At 46.8% G+C, this 26162-nt stretch overlaps 1 protein-coding gene across 1 annotated transcript in view; it reads left to right on the top strand.

Moving 5' to 3' along the window:
- Positions 1-26162, top strand: part of abcc4 (ATP binding cassette subfamily C member 4 (PEL blood group)) — a 184102-nt gene that overhangs the window by 53676 nt on the left and 104264 nt on the right. The window contains exons 8-10 of the mRNA XM_078403033.1: positions 7977-8102; positions 9888-10137; positions 18635-18739. Coding sequence (XP_078259159.1) covers positions 7977-8102; positions 9888-10137; positions 18635-18739 — 481 coding nt within the window. The remainder of the gene's footprint in view (positions 1-7976; positions 8103-9887; positions 10138-18634; positions 18740-26162) is intronic.

The following is a 26162-nucleotide window of genomic DNA, read 5'->3' as shown; positions in this document are numbered from 1 at the left end:
CCGGTCCTGCCGCCCTCGGCCCTGCCGACCTCGAGGCCGTCTCCCTCAAACTCCCGACCCTGTGGACCGAAGAGCCTGAGGTCTGGTTTCAGCAGGCAGAGGCACAGTTTGCTGTGCGAGGGGTAACCGTCGACTTGACGAAGTACTTTTACGTCGTCGGCGCCCTGGACCAGGCGACAGCAAGGCGAGTAAAGCCTTACCTTAATGACCCCCCCGCGGATGACAAATATAAGGGCCTGAAAGAACTCCTTATCAGGAGGTTCGGCCTCAGCGACGTCGAGAGGGCAACTCGCGTTATGAGCCAGGGGGGGCTCGGGGACCGACGGCCGTCGGCCCTTCTGGAGGACATGCTCGCCCTTATGGGCAACCACCCGCCCTGTTTCTTATTTAAGCAGGCCTACCTGCGGCAGCTCCCCGTCGACCTCCGTTCTCAGCTCGCTGAGGACCCCTTCACCGACACGCAGCGGCTGGGCGAGCGCGCTGACCAAATCTGGATGTCCCGTCGGGAGGACCTGGCAGCCCTAGCCGTCTTTTCCGCGGCGTCGGAAGGCCAACAGCAAGCTGGGGCCGCCGTCGACCCCGTTTCAGGACGACCCCCGCGGCGAAATCCGGCCGCCATCGGGAACCCCGGTGCCGGCACGTCCTTCTCGCACGGCCCGCCGACAATTCAGCCAGACGCCACCAGAGGTCGCTGGTGGTCGGCCCAAGCAGCACCACCTCCAATACCGCTGGAGACCACCGGAGGTCGCTGGTGGGCATCCCAGTCTGCACCACCACCGGACACCAGCAAAAGCTGGTGCTATTATCACCGTCGTTGGGGACCGAACGCCAAGCAATGTCGCCTACCCTGTGCCTTTCCGGGAAACGCGAGGGCCGGCCGTCAGTGATCCCTTCGGCGGCCGGCCAGATCCATCGCGTGTTCGCTCGGGATCGCCGCACCGGGGGTCGGTTCCTCGTCGACACTGGAGCAGAGGTGAGCGTCCTACCTCCTTCCACCGCCGATATCCATACGGGCAAACACGGCCCCCTCCTCACTGCGGCGAACGGTAGCCCCATCAACACTTACGGGGTCTGCCAGCTCGCCCTTAACTTCGGCGACAGCTGGTTCACGTGGCAGTTCATCATTGCCGATGTTTCCCAGCCGCTGCTGGGCGCCGACTTCCTGCGGGCGCATTCCATGCTCGTGGATGTCAGGCGGCAGCGCCTGGTGCACTCCAGCACGCTGAGGCCGGTTTCCCCCAACGTCGGACACCTGTCGTCCGTGGATGCGACGTACGCGCGCATCCTGGCGGACTTCCCGGACATTGTGGAAACCCACTTCTCCTCCTCCACTCCCAAGCACGGGGTGCAACATCACATCCCCACCACCGGGCCACCCGTGCACGCCCGAGCGCGGCGTCTCGCTCCAGACAAGCTCCGTCTAGCTCGAGAGGAGTTTCATCAGATGGAGTCAATGGGCATCGTGCGCCCTTCCGATAGCCCGTGGGCGTCACCACTCCACTTGGTCCCCAAGGCGGACGGGGGTTGGCGACCGTGCGGGGACTATCGGCGCTTAAATGACGCGACCGTTCCCGACAGGTACCCGGTTCCGCACATCCAGGACTTTAATGCCCACCTGGCCGGAGCATCCGTGTTCTCCAAGGTGGACCTTGTGCGCGGATATAATCAAATCCCGGTCCACCCCGATGACATCCCCAAGACTGCCATCATCACCCCGTTCGGCCTATTCGAGTTCCTACGGATGCCGTTCGGGTTGAAGAACGCCGCACAGGCCTTCCAACGGCTTATGGACTGTGTGTGCCGTGGCCTAGAATTCGTCTTTGTCTACTTGGACGACGTACTCGTGGCCAGCCGCTCGAAGCAGGAGCACTGCACCCACCTCCGCCAGCTGTGTAAACGCCTCAGCGAGTACGGTTTGTCCATCAACACTTCCAAGTGCCGTTTTGGGGTGACGGCCATCGATTTCCTCGGCCATCGGGTGACCCCACAAGGGGTGGTACCTCTTCTGGACAGGGTCGAAGCTGTCCGCCGTTTCCCCCGACCGACCACTGTCAAGGGCCTGCAGGAATTCGCTGGGATGGTCTCGTTCTATCACCGCTTCCTGCCGTCGGTAGCCCGAACTATGCGCCCACTCTTCCACCTCATGGCTGGTCGCCGCAAGGAGGTCGAGTGGGACGACGAAGCAGGAGCGGCCTTTGAGCAGGCTAAGGAGGCCCTGGCCAGGGCCACGATGCTCGTCCATCCTAAGGAGGATGCCCCAACCGCCCTGACCGTGGACGCTTCGGAGGTGGCGGTCGGCGCGGTGCTAGAGCAGCACATCGACGGGTGTTGGTGGCCACTCGCCTTCTTTAGCAGGCACCTCAGCGGGGCCCAACGGCATTACAGCGCGTTCGACCGGGAGCTCCTCGCCCTCTACCTCGCGGTACGCCACTTTCGGTACTTCCTAGAAGGGAGACCCTTTACCGCGTTCACAGACCACAAGCCACACATTTGCGTTCGCCAAGGTTTCGGATCCGTGGTCTGCGCGGCAACAGAGACAATTGGCTTATGTGTCGGAATATACCACCTCAATTCGGTTCGTGGAGGGAAAAAACAACAGGGTGGCCGACGCCCTGTCTAGACCCGCGATCCACGCCGTCCTACAAATGGCCGGGGGGATCGACTATTCCGCCCTAGCAGCCGCACAGCTGGGGGACGAGGAGATGGCCGCCTATCGTACAGCCGTGTCCGGCCTGCAGCTGGAGGACATTGTCTGTGGCCCCGGGGATACAACACTGTTGTGCGACACCTCCACTGGCCTGCCGCGGCCCATCGTCCCTGTCGTCTGGCGTCGCAGGGTATTCGAGGTGCTCCACGAGCTGTCTCACCCCTCCATTCGGGCGACGGTGACCCTTGTATCCTCCCGTTTCATGTGGCACGGGCTGCGTAAGCAGGTCGCACACTGGGCACGTACCTGCATCCCGTGCCAAACTTCAAAAATCCAGCGACACGTGCGTGCGCCTCTGCAAGAGTTTCGTGTCCCTCGGCAGCGCTTCGACCACATTCATGTAGACATCGTGGGGCCGCTGCCGCCGTCCCGGGGCATGACCCACCTCTTCACTGTGGTAGATCGCTTCACGCGGTGGCCGGAGGCCATTCCGCTGGCAGACACCTCGACGGCCACCTGCGCGCGGGCCTTGGCGGCGCACTGGATCGCCCGGTTCTGGGTGCCACTGGACATTACATCCGACCGGGGGCCACAGTTCACTTCGGAACTGTGGTCGGCCATGGCAAGACTCTTGGGTGTCAGCCTACACCACACTACGGCGTACCATCCACAGTCGAACGGGTTGGTGGAACGCTTTCACCGCCAGCTGAAAGCTGCCCTGAAGGCTCGGCTCACGGGCCCAGACTGGGTGGACGCCCTGCCGTGGGTTTTGCTGGGGATCCGCACCGCACCCAAGGAGGACTTGGCCTCCTCCTCCGCCGAGTTGGTGTACGGGGCCCCCTTGACGGTTCCCGGGGAGTTCATCCCACCAGCGCACGGTCGAGTGGAGCAGCCTTCTGACGCCCTGCAACGTCTTCGGCAGACGGTGGGCAGGCTGGCACCTGTGCCCACATCACGTCATGGGACATTCCAGCCACACGTCCCTGCCGCTCTGGAGGACTGCCAGTTTGTGTTCCTGCGCAGGGACGCACACCGATCACTTCTCCAGCGGCCGTACGAGGGCCCCTTCCGGGTCCTACAACACGGCTCGGCCACATTCGTTCTGGACATGGGGGGTCGCAGAGAGACTGTTTCGATCGCACGGCTGAAGCCGGCACACGTGGACATTGATCGGCCGGTGCCGGTTGCACAGCCCCGCCCGCGCGGTCGCCCCCCGTCCAAGCTACCCCCTCCAGTGTCTGCTACGACCCCTCCACCTGTCGGTCAGTCGCCGGTCCCTGCGCCGGTCATGGTGCGCACCCGGGCTGGTCGCCTCGTGCGCCCTCCTGTCCGTTTTGTACCTCCGGTTCTTGGGGGGGGTCCTGTGGCGGATCAGGCCACTCCTCGGGTCAGCCCCCTCGTTACGTGACGGACAGGTGAAAGGGGTTAAAAGCCAGACCAAGGGAAGGCGTGGATCATCCCTAGGAGAACTACGCTGTGGGCACCAGCTCACAGCCTAATAAAGAATCTAACTAAACACTGCCTGGCGTCTTGCCTTTTCTCTGGCCTCCGCCAGGCCACTACACACGTGACATTTAGAAAGGGGAGGGCAATTAGTCAAAGGGCATGATCGAAATTGGTACGAACATCTTTGGCAGGAAGGGAGATGAAGTGAATATAAACCTCCAGGATTGTAATCTTAGGAGTACTACCTGTGTCACAAGTTAGTGCAGGTAGAAATAAGAAGATAAAGCAAATAAATGCACAGCTGAAGAACTGGTGCAGGTGGGAGGGCTTCAGCTACTTAGATAATCAGAATCTCTTCTGGGGCAGAGATGATTTGTACAAGACAAAGATTTTGCATATGAACTGGAGGGTTGACCAATTTCCATGCCTTGGTGACCCAGTAGGGTATAAACTGGTCAGACATTGGGATGGGATATAAACTAGTAGTGTATCAGATGAGCAAAATATGTAGAGTAAAATAAGCAAGTCCAGTAGACAGGACAGGTAGGAGCAGGACAGGAAGCAAGGAAAGTCTGAAAAGCTAAATGGCATTTATTTTAATGCAGGGGTCTCATAGATATGGCAGATGAATTCAATATAGTTCAGCACATGGGACTTATTGTTATTACAGAAATATGATTGATGGATAGGCAGGACTAGAAGGTCCGGGCTCTCAGATACCACTATTTATGGCGTATCGGAGGTGGCGGTTAGGGAATTGCACAATTGATTACGGTGAACATGGCAAGAAAATATCCTGGAGGGAACGTCCAGTGAGGCTATAACGCTGGAACTTAGAAATAGAAAAGGGGACTGGATGGCTTTAGACATAGACATAGAAAATAGGTGTAGGAGGAGGTCATTTGGTCCTTCGAGCCAGCTCCGCCATTCATTGTGATCATGGCTGATCATCCACAATCAGTAACCTGTGCCAGTCTTCTCTCCATATCCCTTGATTCCGCTAGCCCCGAAAGCTCTATCTAACTCTCTTTTAAATTCATCCAGTGAATTGGCCTCTATTGCCTTCTGTGACAGAGAATTCCACAAATTCACAACTCTCTGGGCGAAAAAGTTTTGCTCATATGTTTTAAATAGCCTCCCCTTTATTCTCAGACTGTGGCCTCTGGATCTGGACTCCCCAACATTGGGAACATTTTTCCTGCATCTAGCTTGTCCAGTCCTTTTAAAATTTTATACTTTTCTTTAAGATCCTCTCTCATCCTTCAAAATACCAGTGAATACAAGCCCAGTCTTTCCAATCTTTCCTCATATGACAGCCCCGCCATCCCGGGAATTAATCTCAAGAATCTGCGTTGCACTGCCTCAATAGCAAGGATGTCCTTCCTCAAATTAGGAGACCAAAACTGCACACAATACTCCAGATGTGGTCTCACCAGGGCCCTGTACAACTGCAGAAGGACCTCTTTACTCCTATACTCAAATCCTCTCGTTATGAAGGCCAACATGCCATTAGCTTTCTTCACTGCCTGCTGTACCTGCATGTTTACTTTCGTTGACTGGTGTGCAAGGACACCCAGGTCTCGTTACACTTCTCTTTTTCCTAATCTGGCACCATTGAGATAATAATCTGCCTCCTTGTTCTTGCCGCCAAGTGGATAACCTCACATTTATCTACATTATACTGCACCTGCCACGCATCTGCCCACTCACTCAACCTGTCCAAGTCACCCTGCAACCTCCTAGCATTCTCTTTGCAGTTCACGCTGCCACCCAGCTTTGTGTCATCTGCAAATTTGCTGGTGTTACCTTTAACACTAGCAAATGGATTGAATAATATTATATTATTGGATAATATATAATAGTCAGCAGGAATTAGCGGAAATCTAACGAACGATGTAGGAATAATAATGTTGTCATACTGGATGATTTTTAACTTTATAAACATTGTCTGGACTGTCTCAGAGTCATGAGATTAGATGGGACAGAATTAGTGAAGTGTGTTTCGGTATATTTTTTGAAGCAACATGTGGATGGCCCTTCTTGAGATGTGGCTACCATTGCTTCAAGAGATGCGACTATCCTCAACCTTTTTGGAAATAAGGCTGGGCAAGTAAGTAGGTTATATGTTGGTGGGGAAGGTACTTTAGCACCAGTGATTGACCGTTATTCTAGTACTCTCACAATGGTCATGGAAAATGATAGGATTGGTCCTCAAGTTAAAGTCTTAAATGGGAGGAAAGCTACTTTTGATGACATCCGAGAGGAACCAGTCAGGCCAGCATGTTCGTATTAGTGAAGGTCAAGAGGCAGATTAGGGAATCTTGTTTGGTAAGGGATATTGAGGCTCTAGATTGTATGGAAAAGGGGTGCAAATGTGGGCCAATACCCGTCTTTCAAAGCACCTTATTATGGTTGATGTTAGGGCTACTGGATGGTAGCTTTATTTTTGAGACAGTTACAATGCCAACACAGCTACACAGTGGTAGCGCTGCTGCCTCACAATGCCAGAGACCCGGGTTTGATCCTGACTATGCGTGCTCTCTGTGCGGAGTTTGCATGTTCTCCCTGTGACTGCATGGGTTTTCTCTGGGCACGCAGGCTTCCACCCACATTCCAAAGGACTGTAGGTTTATAGGTTAATTGGCTTTGAGTCATAGTCATACAATGTGGAAACAAGCCTACCTCAGAACTTGCCTACCTTGACCCATCTACACATCTACACAAGTCCCACCTGCCTGCGTTTGACCCATATCCTTCTAAACCTATCCTATCCGTGTACCTATCTAAATGTTCTTTAAACATTGTAATAGTACCTGCCTCAGGTACCTACCACCTTTTTGTTCAGTTTGGAGATACAGCGCGGAAACAAGCCCTTTCGGCCCACTGGGTCCGCGTTGACCAGCGATCCCCGCACATTGACACTATCCTATACCCACTAGACAATTTTCACATTTAGCAAGCCAATTAACCTACATACCTGTACGTCTTTGGAGTGTGGGAGGAAACTGAAAATCAGGGAGAAAACCCACGCAGGTCACGGGGAGAACATACAAACACCGTACAGACAGCACCTGTAGTCAGGATCGAACCCAGATCTCCAGCGCTGCATTTCCTGTAAGGCAGCAACTCTACCGCTGTGCCACCATGCTGCCCTTTTTGTGTGTTAAAAACAAAGTTGCCTCAGCCACTCAGTTTCTGCTATCTCAGGTGACACCATGTTGCTCCCTGACTTTCAGGGGCATATTCACCACAAGCTTCAGGAACCTGGCCATGTTGCAATCAGTACCTGTTCCAAAGGTGCCAGTTTCAGCAATGTTTAGAATAGATTTTAGGAAAAAAGCATTTATCTTGGCAGATATAATTTAAACTTTTTTCTTATTTTCTTAAATCTCAAATATTCTACTTCATGATTTTAGAAGACAACACTGGTGTTAATGGAAAACAAAAATGGAAATGGAAGAGCTGTATATGGCAATAATAATAATTCTTACTCATGCTTGTTATCTGGAGAAAATGGTGGCTGTTTATAATCTGCTATTATCCAAAGTATTAATCGAATTTGATGAATTGGAAGGCATTGTCTGAAGGAGTGGCAGAAATAAATCAAAACAAATTTTCAAATTGGATTGGAAAAGCACTTGGTTTTGCAAGTGTAAAGAAAAGATGGGAAGAATGGTAGTTACAAATGCCAGCAGAAATATAAGAAGCCAAAATACTCAGTTTTCCTATATGTTTTATGTGTGCATATGTTTATAACTGTGAAAGATTTGCTTTTCTACAATAACCTCTATAGATCATCAGAGATTTTAAAACAAATTGAAGAGCTCTAGATAAAAATGTCAGTCACACAATAATGCCTCTTTCCCTAAACTCTTATTCATAGGAACAAAACTGCGGTGCTGACAGATGACAGAATTCGAACGATGAATGAGGTGATATCAGGAATGCGAATCATCAAGATGTATGCCTGGGAAAAACCCTTCACAAATTTGATTACACAAATTAGAAAGTAAGTTTTGAACAATATATTGGCCTTTCAAGATATCAATGTTTACTCAGTAAATATTAATTGTTTACCTGGAGAATTGTATAGCAATAATTTATAATGTATTGTTGATTAAAAAATGTACACTCTTGGAAGATCTGTGTTCCTGAATCTTCCATACAGATAGATGAATAAATATGTATAACAGTTGTTATAAACAAGCCTCTACGATGCTAAGGCCAGACGCCAGCTCTCGGACTCCTCCTCATACCTACACCTTGACCATGACCCCATATACCAGGCGATCATCTCCCAAACTGATTTAGAGCTCATATCTTCTGGCAATCTCTCCTCCACAGCCTCCAACCTTGTCGCCCCCAGCCCCGCACTACCCGCTTCTATCTCCTCTTCAAAATCCACAAACAACACTGCCCTGACAGTCCACCTAATGTTATTCCATCATATCCCCGCCGTGTCCAGACCCTTTCCACCTACATCTGAGACACCTCACACTCCCTTCAGCTCCTTATTAACTTTCAATTTCCAGACCCCCATTGCCTCATCTTACCATGGACGTTCAGACCCTTTACACCATCCCCTTCCAGGAAGGCCTCAAGGCCCTCTGGTTCTTCCTCAAAGAGAGATCCAATCAATTTTCCTCTAATAACACTCTCCTCCACCTGGCAGAACTGGTCCTCACCCTTTACAACTTCTATTTTGCCTCCTCCTACTTTCTCCAGGTTGAAGGTGTAGCCATAGGCTCTCGCATGGGCCCCAGTTTTGCCTGCCTTTTTCTTGGTCATGTCAAACAGTGCTTGTTCCAGGTGTACACTGGCACCATCCCCCAACTTCTCCTCCGCTACATCAATGACTGCATCAGGGCTGCCTCCTGCCCCTGTGCAGAGTTCATTGATCTCATTAGCTTCGCCATTAACTTCCAGCCTGCCCTCAAATCCACTGGTTTATCTCTGATATGCTTCTTTGCATTCTTGATCTCCCTAACCGCATCACAAGCTAGATGTTGGGGGAGTCCAGAACCAGGGGCCACAGTCTAAGAATAAAGGGGAGACCATTTAAAACTGAGATGAGAAAAAATGTTGTCACCCAGAGACTTGTGAATTTGTGGAATTCTCTGCCTCAGAAGGCAGTGGAGACCAATTCACTGGATGAATTTAAAAGAGTTAGATAGAGCTCTTGGGGCTAGCAGAATCAAGGGGTATGGGGAAAAGGCAGGCACGGGTTACTGATTGCGGATGATCAACCATGATCACAATGAATGGCGATGCTGGCTCAAAGGGCCGAATGGCCTCCTCATGCATCTATTTTCTATGTTTCTATGATTTGCCCTTCGTAAATCCATCCTGGTGCGAAATGTCACCGATCCATGTTCTCCAGGGACGCTGCCTGACACTGAGTTACTCCAGCACTTTGTTACTTTAAAAAAAATTACCCTGATGTTTTGTTTGAAATGTCAGGAAGCCAGAAATGGTCATGTGTAGGCATAAATTGGATTATTTACAGGCTAGGATGAACATTTTTACTGAATTTGAACTTTTTGATCCATTTTGGATAAAGAATGGAAAATTGTTTGATCATAATACCTTAGGTAATGAGGAAGGACACTAATCAGGTTCAACAATGTTTTCCTGGGATTAGAACTAGATTATTTAATTTATTGTAACACAAACGTTATTCATGGATTTTTTCAAATATGTAAGCTTCTTCAGTTGAGTGTTTAAACACGAATACCTTTTAATATGAACATTAATTTCTGTTACGAAAACAAATATGTGTTGTTCTATTTTTCAGGAAGGAGATTGCCAAGGTAATGCAAAGCTCTTACCTGCGTGCCTTGAACATGGCCTCATTCTTCATAGCAAGCAAGATTATACTGTTCTTCACGTTCCTGGCCTATGTGCTACTTGGCAACACCATCACAGCAAGCCGTGTGTTTGTCACGGTATCATTGTACAGTGCTGTGAGACTCACAATCACCTTATTCTTCCCAGCAGCTATTCAAACTGTTTCTGAGGGGCTGATCAGCATAAGAAGGATAAAGGTAAGTTTAAGTATTGAAAATAAAATTACTTGTGATTTTTCATCACATGGGAACATTTATTGCTTTGAATTTTCAAAGAATGAAGGATTGGAGCGTGACATAACATGAAGGTGGCTTCGGCCTTTGATTTTAAGGTGATTTTAAGGTCTCTTCTTATGAATTTCCCATACATGGATATCCATATAGGATCACTACTAATCCTATAAAATGGTACAAATGGAATGGGTAGCAAAAAGTTCACTTTCATCAGAGTGTAGCTTCTGCAGTATGTAAAGAATAAACATTTGGTGAGCAAGTGAAATGGAGTCGTGGTGGAGTTACTCAATTGCAGTTGGCTTTTGAATCTGTATTGATTTCTGAATACAGGAGAAGATAATGTTTTCTTAAGTGAGATAAGCCAGGGTGAAGTTCATAGATCATGATTTTGCTGTACAATGGCAGAAAGGGGAGGAGAGCTGTGGTGATAGTGGATTCAATGAATAAGTGGTCATATAATGTAACAAAAAACTGAGACCAGAATATACAGGAAGACCACCTGATATGTACTATCAGAATTTTATTGCCTTCTAACCAATTTACTACCCATACCGGAAAGTTTCCTCCAATTCTATTTTGTTTTCTAATTTTCTAAATAGTTTTTAGCGTTTGAAAATATGCGTTTAGTTGTCTTTAATTGTTTTAAAAATAAGAGTTGGAAGCACAAATTCAATATAAAGGCAATGGTGCCTGAGCAAAGTGGTTGCAAGGTGAGCATGTTCAGCCAAATAAGGAAGGTAATGGAAGTGAGAAGAAGGACATGGATGTTTAGAGATTTGAGAAAACTGTGTAAAGAAGCAGCAATATTTTAAAAACACAGTTAAATGAGTCATGAGTTGGATGAAAAGGTTTCAGTTATGATCCTTTGGCAATGGAAATACTTAGAACACAGTGCAGCAGAGAAACAGACACTTCAGCACACAATATCAGTGCCGAACATGATGCCAAATTAACCTAATCTCCTCTGCCTACATGTGATTCATATCTTTCTACTCCCTGCATATCGATGTGCTAAAAGCATGTGGAATGCCACAACCTTATCTGCTTCCACCACAGTCAGTGTGTTCAAGGCGCTAAGAAATCCATCATTGTATACAAGAACTCCTGTAAATCAGGGAATAGAGAATAGAAGATGGGACATTATATTACAATTTTACAAGACGTTGGTGAGGCCGCGAGTGGAGTATTGTGTTGGTTTAGTTACGCGGCTATAGGAAAGATGCCATTAAGCTGGGAATTTGTTGCCAAGGCCTGAGCTATAGGGAGAGATTAGACAGGTTAGATCTTTATTCCTTGGAGTGCAAGAGACTGAGGGGAGATGTGTAAAATCATGAGGGGATTAGATAAGGTGAATGCAGTCTTTTTCCCTGGAAAGGAGAATCAAGACTAGAAGGCATAGGCTTAAGGTAAGAGGGAAAGATTTAATAGGAAACCTCAGGCTAACACAGGCTGGCGGTTTATGGAACGAGGTCCCAGAGGAGGTAGTTAAGGCAGGTATAATAACAGCATTTAAAAGATAATTGGACAGGTACCTGGAAAGGTAAGGTTTAGATGGATATAGGCAAAACAGAGGCAAATGGGCATCTTAATAAGCATGAGCAAATTGACGCGAAGATCCCATTTCCTTGCGGTATGACGAAGCTTCACCCTCTGAGCTTAAAATTGTTTTTTTTGCTTTTACATTTCTACCCAAGAGAAAAAAGTTCTGTTTTCTATCCCATCTATGCCTCTCATAATTTTATATATTTCTATCAGGTCTCCCCTCAACCTACGACACTCCAGAGAAAACAATCCAGGTTTATCCAACATCTCTTTATAGAAATACTCTCTAAACCAGGCAGCATTCTTGCAAATCTCTTCTGCAATTTCTCCAAAATCTCCATCTCCTTCCTATAATGGGGCTGCCATAACTGCACACAATATTCTAAATGCGGCCTTGCCTAAAACATTTTATAAAGCTCCTGACTCTTCTACACAATACCCCAACTGATGAAGGGAACCGTACCATTCTGCGCCTTTACTACTCTATCTCTTTACGTTGCCACTTACAGAGAGCTCTCGACTTTGACCCCAAGATGCCTCTGAACATTAGTGGTGTTTAAGGTCTTACCATTAACCGTACACTTTCCCCTTGTAACAACTTCCCAAAGGGCAACACCTCACGCTTGTGTGGATTAAATGCCATCTGTCATTTCCCCATTCATAATTGTAACTGATCTATGTCCTGCTGTATCCTTTTGCAGCCTTTCTCATTGTCCACAACTCTGCCACGTTTGTGTCGTCTGTAACTTGCTAACCAGCCTATTGATATTTATGTCCAAGTTGTGTATAAACAATACCCATCACAGATTCCTGGGGAACACCACAGGTCGCAAACCTCCAGTCAGAATGACACCCTCCCATCGCTACCTGAGTCGATGGATCAGCCAGTTCTGCATTCATACTACTGTCACCATGTATTTCACGCATCCTCATCTTCTAGATCAGCCTACTATGAGGGATTTTACCAAATGCATTATTAATATCTATGTAGACAACATCCACTGCCCTACCCTCTTCAATCATCTTTGTTGTGAAGTGTTTTGAGAGGTTGATTGTGACACCTATCAACTACCTTAATAAGGACTTGGATCCAATACAATTTGTCTACCGTCATAATAGATCAACGGGGGATGCAATGTCGCTGGCTCTCTACTCTGCACTGGATTTCCTGGACAATAAAAACATGCATTTCATCGACTACAGCTCTGCGTTTAACAACATTATCCCCTCCAAACTTGTTATCAAACGAAGGGAACTGGGCTTCTGCTCATCTCTATGCAAGTGCAAGGAAGATCAAAAAGGATGTTGCCAGGTCTAGATGGGTTGTGCTATGAGGGGAATAGATTTGGTAGATGCATGGAATCTTTTGCCCAGATTAGGGGAATCTGGAACTAGAGGACACAAGTTTAAGGTGAGAAGGGAAAGATTTAATGGGAACCTGAGGGGCATATTTTTCACACAGAGGGTGGTGTTTTTATGGAATGAGCGACCAGAGGACGTAGTTGAGGCAGGTACTATAACAACATTTAAAATACATTTGGACGGGTACATGGATAGGAAAGGTTTCGAGGGATATAGGCCAAATGCGCGCAGGAGGGACTACTGTAGACGGGGCATTGTGGTTGGCAGGGACAAATTAGGCTAAAGAGCCTGTTTCCATGTTGTATAACTATGACTCTATAGAACTGGATCCTTGACTTCATCATCGGCAGACCACAATCACTATGAATTGGTCACAACAACGTCATTGAAAACCATTGGCACAGGAGAACCTCGGGGCTGTGTGTTTACTCCCCTGCTCTACTCACTCTACGACTGTGAAGCCAGACACAGTTCCAACACCCTACCACTGATACAAGGCTCATCAGCATATAAATTCCTGGACTCTCTCTACTTCCCTTCTTAAACAAAGGAACAACATTGAATACTCTCCAGACCTCAGGGATCTCACCTGTGGTTAGAGAGGATTCAATGATCTTTGCCACGGCTCCTGCATTCTCCTTTCTGGTCTGTCTCAATAACCTTGAAAAGATCCCATCAGGCCCTGCAAATTTAACCACCTTAATGGTTTTCAAGAGACTCAATGCCATCTCTTTCGTGATTTCATGCAGGTCGAGCATACTAATGTACCCTGCAATGATCTCACTATCCTCTGTCCTTCTTGGTGAATGCACATGCAAGGCATGTTTTTAATATCTCGCCAACATCCACTGACTCCAAGCATAAATTCTACACTTGGTAGAATGAAGGAACATCAAGGGTTATAAAATGTCGGAGATGTCAATGGATATGATGATGCTAAAGCTGTAAGAGGATGTATAAATAAAGAGTTCATGGCAACATGCAATAGCAACAATGTGATTTGCAATGGAGAATTTTATTTTCCATTGACTAGGGAAAGTAGATCAATTCAAATAGCCAATGCAATGAATTTTTAATTTATTTAGCATATTTGGGAACTTACAGGAGAGCATGACATGCAAGTTGAGTAATGCAGTACAATAGCAATTTGTTTTTGTGCCGTATCTCTATCATGGTGAAACATAAGAAACCTAAAACAAGGAATTTCCCTTGCTATTACCCTTGGTATTAACTCTATCATCAGATGCCTATGATGGAATGCCTTGAAACAGGTATAGATAATGGTGGTGTTTTAACGGATAGCCACAATACCAGATTCACCAGCTAACTTTCTATGATACCTTGTAGAGCTGTCGATTAATCAGTGTCACAATATGAATGTTGTAAATACAAGTTAATGTGAACATTACAAATTAAAGAAAATATATTCTTCATAATATTGGAATGAAATTGTTCCTCATTATGGTCATAAATGGTCATCCCTAGTTCTAGACTCTCAGTTTTTGCTCACCGTATCCACCTCTACTACTTCCTCTTTCCATATAATTCAAGCCATCTGGTCCTGGCAACTTCATGTGAATCTTTTCTGCAACCTCTCAATCCTTCCTTTGCATCTGTTTCATTATTCTGAAGGAACCAATAGTTGCTGGATTCGCTGGTTTGCTCTTTCACCTTCACCTACCACTTGCCTTCTCAGGGCACTTTCCCATGAAAATTGAAAGATAGAACACCTGCCTTTTTACCTCTTCTACCTCTAACAAGGACCCAAATAGTCCTTCTAGTGCAGTAAATATTCACTTACACTACTCTGATTCAGTGTAATAGTGAAGCTGATGCAGATTCCTTTAAAGAACATCTTTATGAAAACATGCTTGATCCTCGCCTGGCACTTCAGTTCCCTTTTCTGTCCTTGCCGTTCTTGTTCCAGTGATGCCCATCATAAGCTCAGGATCTGGGCATGGTGCAGCCTTTGGGACTCAATACAGAATCAATTTTATATAACCAGTTTTTATTTCTGTAGGAGCCATTTTTGTTTAGGCTAGCTACTGTTGGTATATTATATTATTTTGTCTAGATATATTATTTTGTCTAGATGTATTATTTTGGACACTTGGGTGCGGTGGTTAGATGCACAGGGTGGTGTATATATATGGGCGTAAGGGACTGGGAGTGGCCAGATACAGGGAGGGAGAGCATACAGTTCTTACCAGACTGGGAAACAGACCTGGACAGAACATCGACTGGAAAGACCTGAGACGTGGGACCAGACCAGGGACAGAGCAGCCGGCTACGACTTGTATGCAAAATAAATATAGCCTGGTATGTTCATCTCCTTGTTTGTACAACTACTTCAATAAACAACTAATTAAACTGGAAAAAAATGACTGGAAGGTCTGTTCTGTTGGGTCTGCATATGATCACTCCGACTCCCTGTGTAGTAATTGTTGTACTTCGTGGTCCGGTACCTGTTGTACCTTTAGTGACTCTGGAAGGACCACAAGTACACGTGTATAAAAGGTTACATTGCTGGAGCTCAACTCCAGGCTGTTTATTCCAAGGCCGCCTGGATCCAGAGTGACCGCCTAATCACACCCATCACTTATATACACAGCCATACAAAGTAGTTCTTGGATACACAAAGTAGTCTCAGCAATATCACAACATCCCCCTTGTCTTATATATTACAACATCCCCCTTGTCTTATATAAAATTGTTTTCTTTACCATTCGAGGGCTAAAATATATTTAACAAACAAAACCAAAACACCATTGCTTTTTGCAAACAAAACCAATAGCACAACTAAACACAATTAAACACAATTGCTTTTTTCGCCATCATGGTGGTCACTCCTCTGCGGAATTTCACTCATCTCCGGGTGGTCACTCATCTCCGGGTGGTCACTCACTCCGTGTGGTCACTCCACAGATATATACATTTATACAAAAACATCAAATATAATACATTAAGCTTTCACTACACATATCACTACACAGGTCATTAAACACAAAATATTCATTTTGTTCCATATCTTCCCCTCAAGAAGACGTGCTGTGTAGATCAAACGTAGTGTAGGCTCTAAATGCTCCACCACCATGATTTGCCTGCCACTGCTGGCCTCCCACTGCTGGGCTGGCACTGCTGGGCTCCCACTGCTGGGCTGGCACAGCTGGGCTCCCACTGCTGGGTTGGCACTGCTGGGCTCCCACTGCTGGGCTCCCACTGCTGGGTTGGCACTGCTGGGCTCCCACTGCTTGGCTAGCACTGCTGGGCTCCCACTGCTGGGCTGGCACTGCTGGGCTCCCACAGCTGGGCTAGCACTGCTGGACTCCCACTGCTGGGCTGGCACTGCTGGACTCCCACTGCTGGGTTGGCACTGCTGGGCTCCCACTGCTGGGCTGGCACTGCTGGGCTCCCACTGCTGGGCTCCCACTGCTGGGCTGGCACTGCTGTAATCGCGGTGCGATCGCGCCTCCGCTGCAGTGCGCTCTGGCCCCGCCCACAGGTGCTCCCCGGCAGCTGTCGTTCAACTTTTCGAACGCGCTGCCGCTGGCCCCGCCCACAGGTGCTCCCGGCAGCTGCCGCTCAAATTCGAACGCGCTGTCGCTGCCTCGGGCCCAGGGCCGTCCCGACTCTACGGTCGACGCGCCTGGGTGAGTATTTAGTGCCTCGGCCTTACCGGCCGCTGCATCTCCGCGGGTGGTCGGTCCCTCCGGTCGCCGACCCCCTCCGGTCGCCGCACACCTCCGTGGGTGTCGGTCTCCTCCGGGGCTCTCCCGGTTGCCGCACACCTCCATGGGTGTCGGTCTCCTCCAGGGCTCTCCCGGTCGCCGCACACCTCCGTGGGTGTCAGCCTCCCCCGGCCGCCGCACACCTCCGTGGGTGTCGGTCTTCCCCAGTCACCGCACACCTCCGTGGGTGTCGGGTCTCCCGGTCTTTCCGGTCACCGCACACCTCCGTGGGTGTCGGGTCTCCCGGTCGCCGCACACCTCCATGGGTGTCAGCCTCCCCCGGGGCTCTCCCGGTCGCCGCACACCTCCGTGGGTGTCGGTCTTCCCCGGTCGCCGCACACCTCCGTGGGTGTCGGTCTCCTCCGGGGCTCTCCCGGTCGCCGCACACCTCCATGGGTGTCGGTCTTCCCCGGTCACCGCACACCTCTGTGGGTGTCTGGTCTCCCGGTCTCCTCCGGTTGCCGCACACCTCCATGGGTGTCGGTCTTCCCCGGTCACCGCACATCTCCGTGTGTGTCGGGTCTCCCGGTCTCTCCTGTTGCCGCACACCTCCATGGGTGTCGGTCTTCCCCGGTCACCGCACATCTCCGTGTGTGTCGGGTCTCCCGGTCTCTCCCCTCGCGAAGCAGTCGCAGGCTTCTAATCTCGGGCCTACACAGGCGCTGGGGCGCGACGTGGGCCTACATGCACCTCCCCCAGCAGCTTGCAGCGTCACGTCGGCAACTCGGTGCCGACTACTGAGCAGGTAACTATACCAACTCACACTGGCCCTGTCGGGATGCACTCCAAACGTCCCGTACCGAGCTGGAAACTTTTCTTTTGTTTTGTTTCCCTTCAGTGCTTTTTTTCTTCTTTTTTTTCTTCTTTTTAACCTTTTCTGCTCGGGCATGCTTCATTCCCTCCCTAGGCGAAACACCAAGCCGCTGCCACCATGTTGTTCTTCGTGGTCCGGTACCTGTTGTACCTTTGTTGTGACTCTGGACAGACCACGAGTGCACATGTTTAAGATGTTATCATGGTGCAGCTTGTACTCCAGGCTGTTTATTCCAAGGCCGCCTGGATCCAGAGTGACCGCCTAATCACACCCATCACTTATATACACAGCCATACAAAGTAGTTCTTGGATACACAAAGTAGTCCCAGCAATATCACAACAGTAATAGCAATTGGAAAATAAGTCACTGGAAAAGTCGGAAAGTTGCTATTACACTTTCCTTTCTTCAAGCTATTGCAGATATTTTCAGTTTGTTCCTTTGTTTCCTTTCTTTTCTGTTTTTAACTGTAGGTATTTAAAATAAAGGTTGGATGGGCAACTTTGGCCTGCACAGTATCTCGTCTTTATCTTTTCTTCGTTCTCCCTCCCTCTCGTATGAATGTCAAAATGAAAGTGCTGATTTTTCCCTCGGGCATACTGATGATTTGCATTTAACCGTCTCACTTATTTGTTGTGATTGACAAACCTGCATCTCAATGTTACTGTTTATGAAATAGATTCCTTGTAGATTATGAGAAATCATTGTCGCTGGTGTTCTGAATTTGACAAGCAGGAATGTTAAATTAAAACTAAATTATTAAACAATAACTAGTAAAAAAATGAATTAGTACCCATAGTTGTAAATAGTATGTTTTTAAAAGCTTGGCAGGTTTCATTTTTTTTAATCAAAATTTATTTCAAAGCAAAAAAATACTAAACATTAAAGAAAAACAGAAAATAAAAGTGTCTTCAAATTTTCTGTCTTGTCTAAAATTATTTTGTATTTTTAAAATACTTTTTCCCAATATTAATATCTTGTAATTTCTAAAGGGTTTCTGTTTTGTGCATTTAATAGAAATTTTTGATCCTTGAAGAAATTAAAAAACCAAATGAGGACGTGAATCACAGTGAAAACAACTCTTCAGTTCACTTACAAGACGTCACATGCTATTGGGATAAGGTAAAATCATTGTGTAATATGGAAGCTTTCTCTGCAATCAGATCAAATTTAAATTTGATGCTCTCTGTGGAACTGACTTACTTATTAGGAACTTTCCTCAAATTCTTTTTTTCATTTGTAATTATTTTGATAACTCCTTTCCCTTCAAGCGAGTTATACTTGCGTTTACATTGAATTGGCAGCTGTGCAAGATGAGCAAGAAAGTACTTATTAGGTTCAGTAATGGATCACTAATAAGTTATATCACTAATAAGTTATGAGTTATGCCCTTATAAAACTGCCGGCAGTTTGTTAAATAAAAACAAAATCCCTATTTCCCTGCCCTCACTCCGACCACTCTAATCCCCTGTTTCTCCAACCCCCACATCCCAGTCTTCTCACCTAACCCTCCCTCTTCTGCTGCCTCTTCTATATCTATGGCTGATAAATGATAAGGTAAAAGTAAGATGAAGCAACAATGACTTTACAGTCATGAACAATGAAGCAGGCTGCCTGCGCCAGACATTGCAGGGCTCCATCTGTCAGAGCAGTTCAAAGTTGGATTTGTTCCTTTATGTGAATGGTTTATAAATACATTTATAAGATTATAAACGGGATTAGGCCATATGGCACCACAAGCCTGCTTTAGTATACAGCAAGATCATAGTTGATCCTACTTCATTCAACTTTTCCTCAATTCCCAACGATTTCCTTAAAAGTAAAAAATATATTGATTTCAGTTGGAATAACAATTGTTTTTCCTTAACATTGTTGAATAGAGGGTTCTAAAAAGATCATAATATTCGAATGAAATTGTTCCTCATTATGGTCATAAATGGTCATCCCTAGTTCTAGACTCTCAGGATCTGCCCAATCCAGCTCTCCTTTAACTTGGACATTGTTTTGAGCTTCAAAAGATTCCTCAAATTGTCCCTTTGCATATTTTGTACAAGGCTACTCTCACTGATTTTCTATTGTGCAAGAGACTTAAGGCGTGAGTTTTTGGACATATAAATGTGGACAAATGTCTTTATTCCCTCTGTCATTGCCTGGCAGAGGAAAGACCACTGTATATCTAGGAGAAGCACTTGGAGAAGTTGCAGATTGCTGATGAGAGACACTTGGGGGCAGGGGCAGAATTGGAACTTCAAAGTTTGGGTTAGTGGGTCACAAGGTGCTAGAGACATGAAATGTTTGGAAGACAAATTGGTTAGGGTCTAGTTGTCTTAGGGCTGAGGAAATCTGCAGCAAGGTTCAAGTTTGGAGATGATGAGGCAGTGTTGGAGTAAGCAAAAATTTTAAAGTCCACATACTACCTGCGACTGACCAGATAACGTTGAACCTGGCTTGTTTATTTTCATATGGCACACGTGTGCAAATGCAGTTTGATATCACTGCTTGTGTGTATGGAGAACACAGAAATAATTTGATATAGAATGACATTAAAAAAGTTTGGTATCTAGAAATTCAGTAGCTTCATTTTTAGAAAGTAAAAACATAATTGTTTGTTCACTTCTATGAAATTAGCATTTACAATCCTGGTGCAGCAGGACACATGCTAAAGCAACACTTGTTTGGTTTCCTAAAGCAACACTTGTTTTGAAGGTAGCACAGGTGCCGAGGCATCTAGAATTTAAGTTGGCAGTCATGGAAGAGATTATCTTCAGATATTAAATTCTATGGCCTGCATTTGATGAGAAAGTGGTAGGAGAAGGAAGGGAACAAACTCCATGATTCCGTTTTCTGACCTGGAGATACTGGAAGATGAAAAACATGCTTTGTGTGAGGGGCTGCGTGCTGGAGTAAGGACACCCCAAACAAACAGTCAGGAGAAACCGGCAGGAGAAGGCAAAATATCTGATCTCCAGAAGTGGATCTGCAGAAGTAATACTGATCAGAGCAAAGATAAACACAAAAAGGTGGAGTAACTCAGCAGGTTCAGGCAGCATCAGTGGAGAACATGGATGGAGGACATTTTGGGTTGGAACCCATCTTCAGACTGATTGTAAGGGTGGGGTGGGGAGGGCAGGAAAAAAAACTGGGGGAGAGGAGGGGCAGGACAGAACATAGCTGAGGGGGTTAGTTGACAGGCAGATGGTTGGACAAAGGACGGAGATAAAGAGACAGGTGTGAGCCAAAAGGATAAAGAGTTGCGAATTGTTAAGCGAATGGCCATAACTTGAAGAAAGTGCGAGTAGTCGAAAGACAAGTTGTTGAGGACGAGGACAAGTTCCGTTAGGCAGAGGAGAGTGTTATTAGAGGGAAATTGGTTGCCTCTCTTCAAGTCAGAATCGGAGGGCCTTTGAGACCTTCTTGGTGAGGGATAGAGCTGCAAAGAAATTGTTTGTCCATGGTAAAGATGAGTGAATCGGGGCCTAGAAGCTGAGTTATTAGACAAAAGGGGACAGGGTATGTGGAAATGTGGGGCAGGAGCAGGCAGAAACAATGGGTCTGCCGGGGCAACTCTGTTTGTGGATTTTATGGAGGAGGTCGAAGAGGCAGTGCAGGGCTGGGGAAAGCTACTGCGGTTGGCAGATTGCCAGAGGTGATGAGATCAGAAACAGTCTGGGTGATGATATCCTGGTGTTCGTCTGTGAGGTCATGGTCGAGGCATAGGTATGCGGAGGTGTTCGAGAACTGGTACCGGCCTCGTGTGGTGGAGGTCAGCCTGCCAGTTTCGGCTTCTCCCATGTGGATGGGTTGAATATCAAATTTTGGATTATTCCAAAGTGAGCGGAAGGCTGTGTGTTCAGAGGGGATGAGATTGCATTGGACAAGTTTGAGTAGAGAATTCAAGACTGTTGATGTCACGTCGGCTGTTAGAAATTAAAAGGTCCAGAGAGGGTAGAAGACCCTACCTCAGGGGGTAGAAGGGGGAGTCCAAGTGGAGGAAGAATGTAGGAGATGAGAGAAGGGGTCATCACTGGGCAGTGAGAACTCCTTCCTATAGAAAAAAGCTCAGCAGTAGAGGTGATGAAAGAAAATCATGCCCATCATGACGGGCCTGGAATTCATTGAGTGGGGACGGAGGGGTACAATGGTAAGGCCTCTATTAAGGAGTCATAGAATTATACAGCATGGAAACAGGCCTTCTGGTCCAACTTGCCCATGCCGACCAAAATGCCCAATCTACACTAGTCTCATCTGCCTGCATTTGCTGAGGCACCATGAAGTGTATATAGAGTCAATGGAAGGGAGGTTGCTTTGTGAGATGGTCTGGGCTGTGTCCATAATTCTCTGCAATTTCTTGTGATCTTGGATGAGCTGTTCCCAAACCACGCTGTGATGCGTCCTGATAAAATGCTTTTAGGTGCATCTGCAGAAGTTGGAGAGAGTTGTTAGGGTCATGCCAGACTTCCTAATCCTTCTAAGAAAGTAGAGGCGTTGGTGTGCTTTCTTGGCCATTGCTTCGATATGGCTTGTCCAGGATAAGTTGCTGGTGATATTTACTCCTAGGAACTTGAAGCTTTCAACCATGTCTACTGCGATGCTGTCAATGCTTCACTTCCTGAAGTCGATTACTATCTCCTTTGTCTTGCTGACATTGAGAGAAAGATTGTTGTCTTTACACCAGATTACGTATTCTCAACCTCTCGTCAACGTACTCTATGGGAATGGTGAGGGTTCAGAGACGAGGGATGTGTGAAGAGTGGTATGCGGTGGAGTGTACTAGAAGTAGCGTGGTTGGAAGAGGGGGGGGGGGGAGGACAGCACTGCCAGTAGTTCCATTATAGAGGTTCCCTGTTGGAACGAGGGAGTAGTAGGACCCAGGAGAGTTAGCAGGAGTGTCAGACCATGTGATATTGTTGGAGGCAGCAACATGGAGGCCACCGGCCTGGAGCTTGGCCTGGAACCCAGGTGAGTTGACGGCTCTGGCCTGCTCTTGAGTGGGGGAGGCGAGGATCGGTGGAGTGCAGGTAAGGGTTTGTGATGATGTCGGCATTGGTGTGCCCGGCCTGGGAGCGACTGGGGATGCGGTGAGGGTCGGCGGTGGCTGCAGCTTCTGTAGCTCTGGCCTGTGAGCAGCTAGGGAGACGGTGAAGGTTGGAGAGGCAGTGGCCATTGGTGCCGCTCCTCTCACTGCGAGATGGCACTGCGGGTTTTGGCCTCGTGGCGGTCGGGAGATGTGAATCCTGCCGGTAGTCTGTCGGGAGAGAGGCTGAGTCGAGGAGAGTCGGCAGAGAATGGTCAGAACAATGCTGGAAAAAGTACTGTGATCCTAAAATGTTCCCAAAATAAAAATAAATCACCCTTCTAGATTTCTGTGTAAAGCTGTAACCTTCATGCATGAACACATGGTGAGTGAGTAACATAGGAATGTTGATACAAGATACTACAGATGCTGGAATCTTGTTAAGAACACAAAATGCTGGAGTAACTCAGCGGGTCAGGCAGCATCTCTGGATGACATGGTTTGGTAACATTTCAGATGAGATCCCTCAGGCCAGAACTTTTGCCAAATTCTGCATTTTTCTCCTGACACTTGTGCACTTCTAACTTATGGCTTATTCCTTCTGACAGGCTATTCCTCCAGCACTACCTCTAGTTCAAGGCCTATTGATTAAGGGATCAGTCATATGCCTGAGCAGAGACTTTCATCACTCACAGTGGTAACCAGGTCTCTTAGGTCTCCTCTTTGGCCCACCATCCATGCTGACCATTGATCACCTGTTCGCATTTGCTCTACGTTATCTCATATTCTCATTCACTCCCTAAACATTTGGGGCTACTTACAGCAGCCAATTAACCTACAATCTCACCAGTCTTTGGGATGTGTGAGGAAATCGGAGCACCTGAAGGAAACCCATGCAGTCACTGCAAGAATGTGCACCACTTCCCTCTTCAGTTTAAAAAAGCACTTGTTTTAATTTTCCAGTTTGGATGAACGGCCAATGATCTGAAATGTTAACATCTTCTGTCCCCACCCTGGCAACTTACTTGCAACATAAACTCAGCTTTTCTCTCTTCACAGGTGACACTGACTTTTCCAACATTCTCTTATTTCAGATTTCCAGCAATTACTGGACCTCAAAGTTCCAGCAATACATTTTCTCTTTCCCTACACTCATTTACCTACAGTCATAGCAGTCATATAGCACAGAAACAGATCCTCCAGCCCAACTTGCCCATGCTGATCTACGCTAGCCCCACCTGCCATCATTTGGCCCTGATCCCTTTAAACCTTTCCTATCCATGTACTAATTGAAATGTCTTTTAAATGTTGTTATAGTACCTATAATTAACATACTCTAGGTAAAAGACTCTGTGCCTTCACATTATCTATTCCCCTCATGATTTTATACACCTGTAAAAGATCGCCCCTCAGCCTCCTGTGCTCCAAGGAATGAAGTCCTGGCAACATCCTTGTAAGTCATTTCTTCACCGATGTCTTCTACCGCTAATATAACAACCAAACTTCTATACTTAGTAGCCTGACCGATGAAAGCCAGTGTACTGAAAATCTTCTTGACTGCCCTATCTGCCTGTGATGCCACTTTCAGGGAACTGTGTACCTGCATTCCTGCCATTCACTGTGAAGGTCCTGCCCGGTTTGACTTCTCAAAATCCAACACATTGCACTTATGTGCATTAAATGCCATTAAACATTCCTTAGCCCACTTGCCCTGCTGATCAAGATCCTGGTGTAATTTTTGATCTCCATCTTTGCTATCTAGGATACCCACCCTCTTTAGTGTCATCGGCAAATTTACTAATCATGCCTTGTACATTCTGATTCAAATCGTTGATATAAACAACAAACAGCAATGGGACCCACACTGATCTCTGAGGCAAACCATTAGTCATAGATCTCCAGTCCAAGAGTTAAGTGTTTTATTGTCATATATGTCCTGAAACAAAACAATGAAATTCTTTCTTACTTGCACCACCTTAACAGATTTGTAAACACCGTATCAATAGATAATATCAACCAAAAAAGTTAAATAAATTAAAAATACCAATATAGTATAAAACAGAACAAAACTCAAGGTCTTAAGTGCAAACCAGGAAGTTCGTAGCTTATTTGGAGTTTGTGGTCATCTACACCATCACCCTCTGCTTCTTTCCATGAAGCCAATTTTCAGTCTAAAGAAGGGTCTCGACCCGAAACGTCACCCATTCCTTCTCTCCAGAGATGCTGCCTGTCCCTCTGAGTTACTCCAGCTTTTTGTGTCTTTCTATCCATTCAGCTATCTCTCTTTGGATCCCATGTGATCTAACCTTCCAGAGCAGCCTACCATGTGGAAACTTGTCGAAAGCTTTGTTGAAATCCATACATACAACATCTACTGCTCTGCCCTCATTAACCATTCTGGTCACATCTTCAAAAAACTCAAATCAGAATTTTAAGGCACGATCTCCCATGTACAAAACCATGCTGTATATTCCAAATCAGCTACTGTTTATCCGACTGCATGTAGATTTTCTCCCTCAGAATCTGCTCCAATAACTTGCCTACCACAGATGTTAAGCTCATTGGTCCATGGTTTGTAGGCTGTTCCTTGCAGCCCTTCGTAAATGGAGGCACTACTAGCCATGCTTCAATGTTCCAGCACCTCACCTGTGTCTGATGACGATTCATGTATCTCAGCCAGAGCACCTGGAATTTATTTTCTAGGTTCCCACAGCTATCTCTGATATATTTGATCAGGCCCACGTGATTTATCTACCTTTATTCGCCTTAGGATGTCCAGCACCTCCTCGAGCATAATACAGACTGTTCTCAAGACATCTTTATTAACTGTCCCAACTTCCACAGTTTTCATGTCTTTCTCCATGTAAAAACTGAGGGGAAATACTCTCGAACTCCTTGTCCATCTCCTGTGGCTCCACACTTTGGTTTCCGAGGGGCCCTTTTGTCTCTCTAGTTTTCCTCGCTCCCTTGATGTAGTTATAAAATCTCTGAATTTTTGTTAATTTTATCTGCCAGAGCTATCTCCTGCCTCCTTTTTGGTCTCCTGATTTCCTCCTTGAGTATATGCCTCAGCTGACAAAACTCCTCCTGGGATACACTTGATTGCATATGCCTACACCTGTCCCATGCCTCCTCCTTTTTCCTGACCAGAACCTCTATTTCTTTCATCATCCAGGCCTCATTACTCCCACTTGCCTTGCCCTTCACTCTAACAGGAACATGCATGCCCTGAATTCTCTTCATCACACTTTTAAAAACATCCCATTTTCGGATGTCCCTGTGCCCACAAACAACCTACTCCAACCAACTTTAGAAGAAGTTCCTGTCTAATACCATCAAAGTTGGCCTTGGCCCAATTCAGAATTTGCTTATGAGCCTGCCCTGTTTTTATGCGTAACTATTTCAAAGCCGATAGAACAGTGGTCGATGGTCCCAAAAAGGTCACCTACAGCCAATTCAGTCTATATTGGGAACGTTAAAATTCCCTACTCTTCCTGCTGCTTACAATCTCCTGGCATATTTGTTTCACTA

This window comes from Rhinoraja longicauda, chromosome 7, assembly GCF_053455715.1.
Source record: "Rhinoraja longicauda isolate Sanriku21f chromosome 7, sRhiLon1.1, whole genome shotgun sequence".
Taxonomy (NCBI): domain Eukaryota; kingdom Metazoa; phylum Chordata; class Chondrichthyes; order Rajiformes; family Arhynchobatidae; genus Rhinoraja; species Rhinoraja longicauda.
This window is presented reverse-complemented; position numbering and strand designations above follow the sequence as displayed.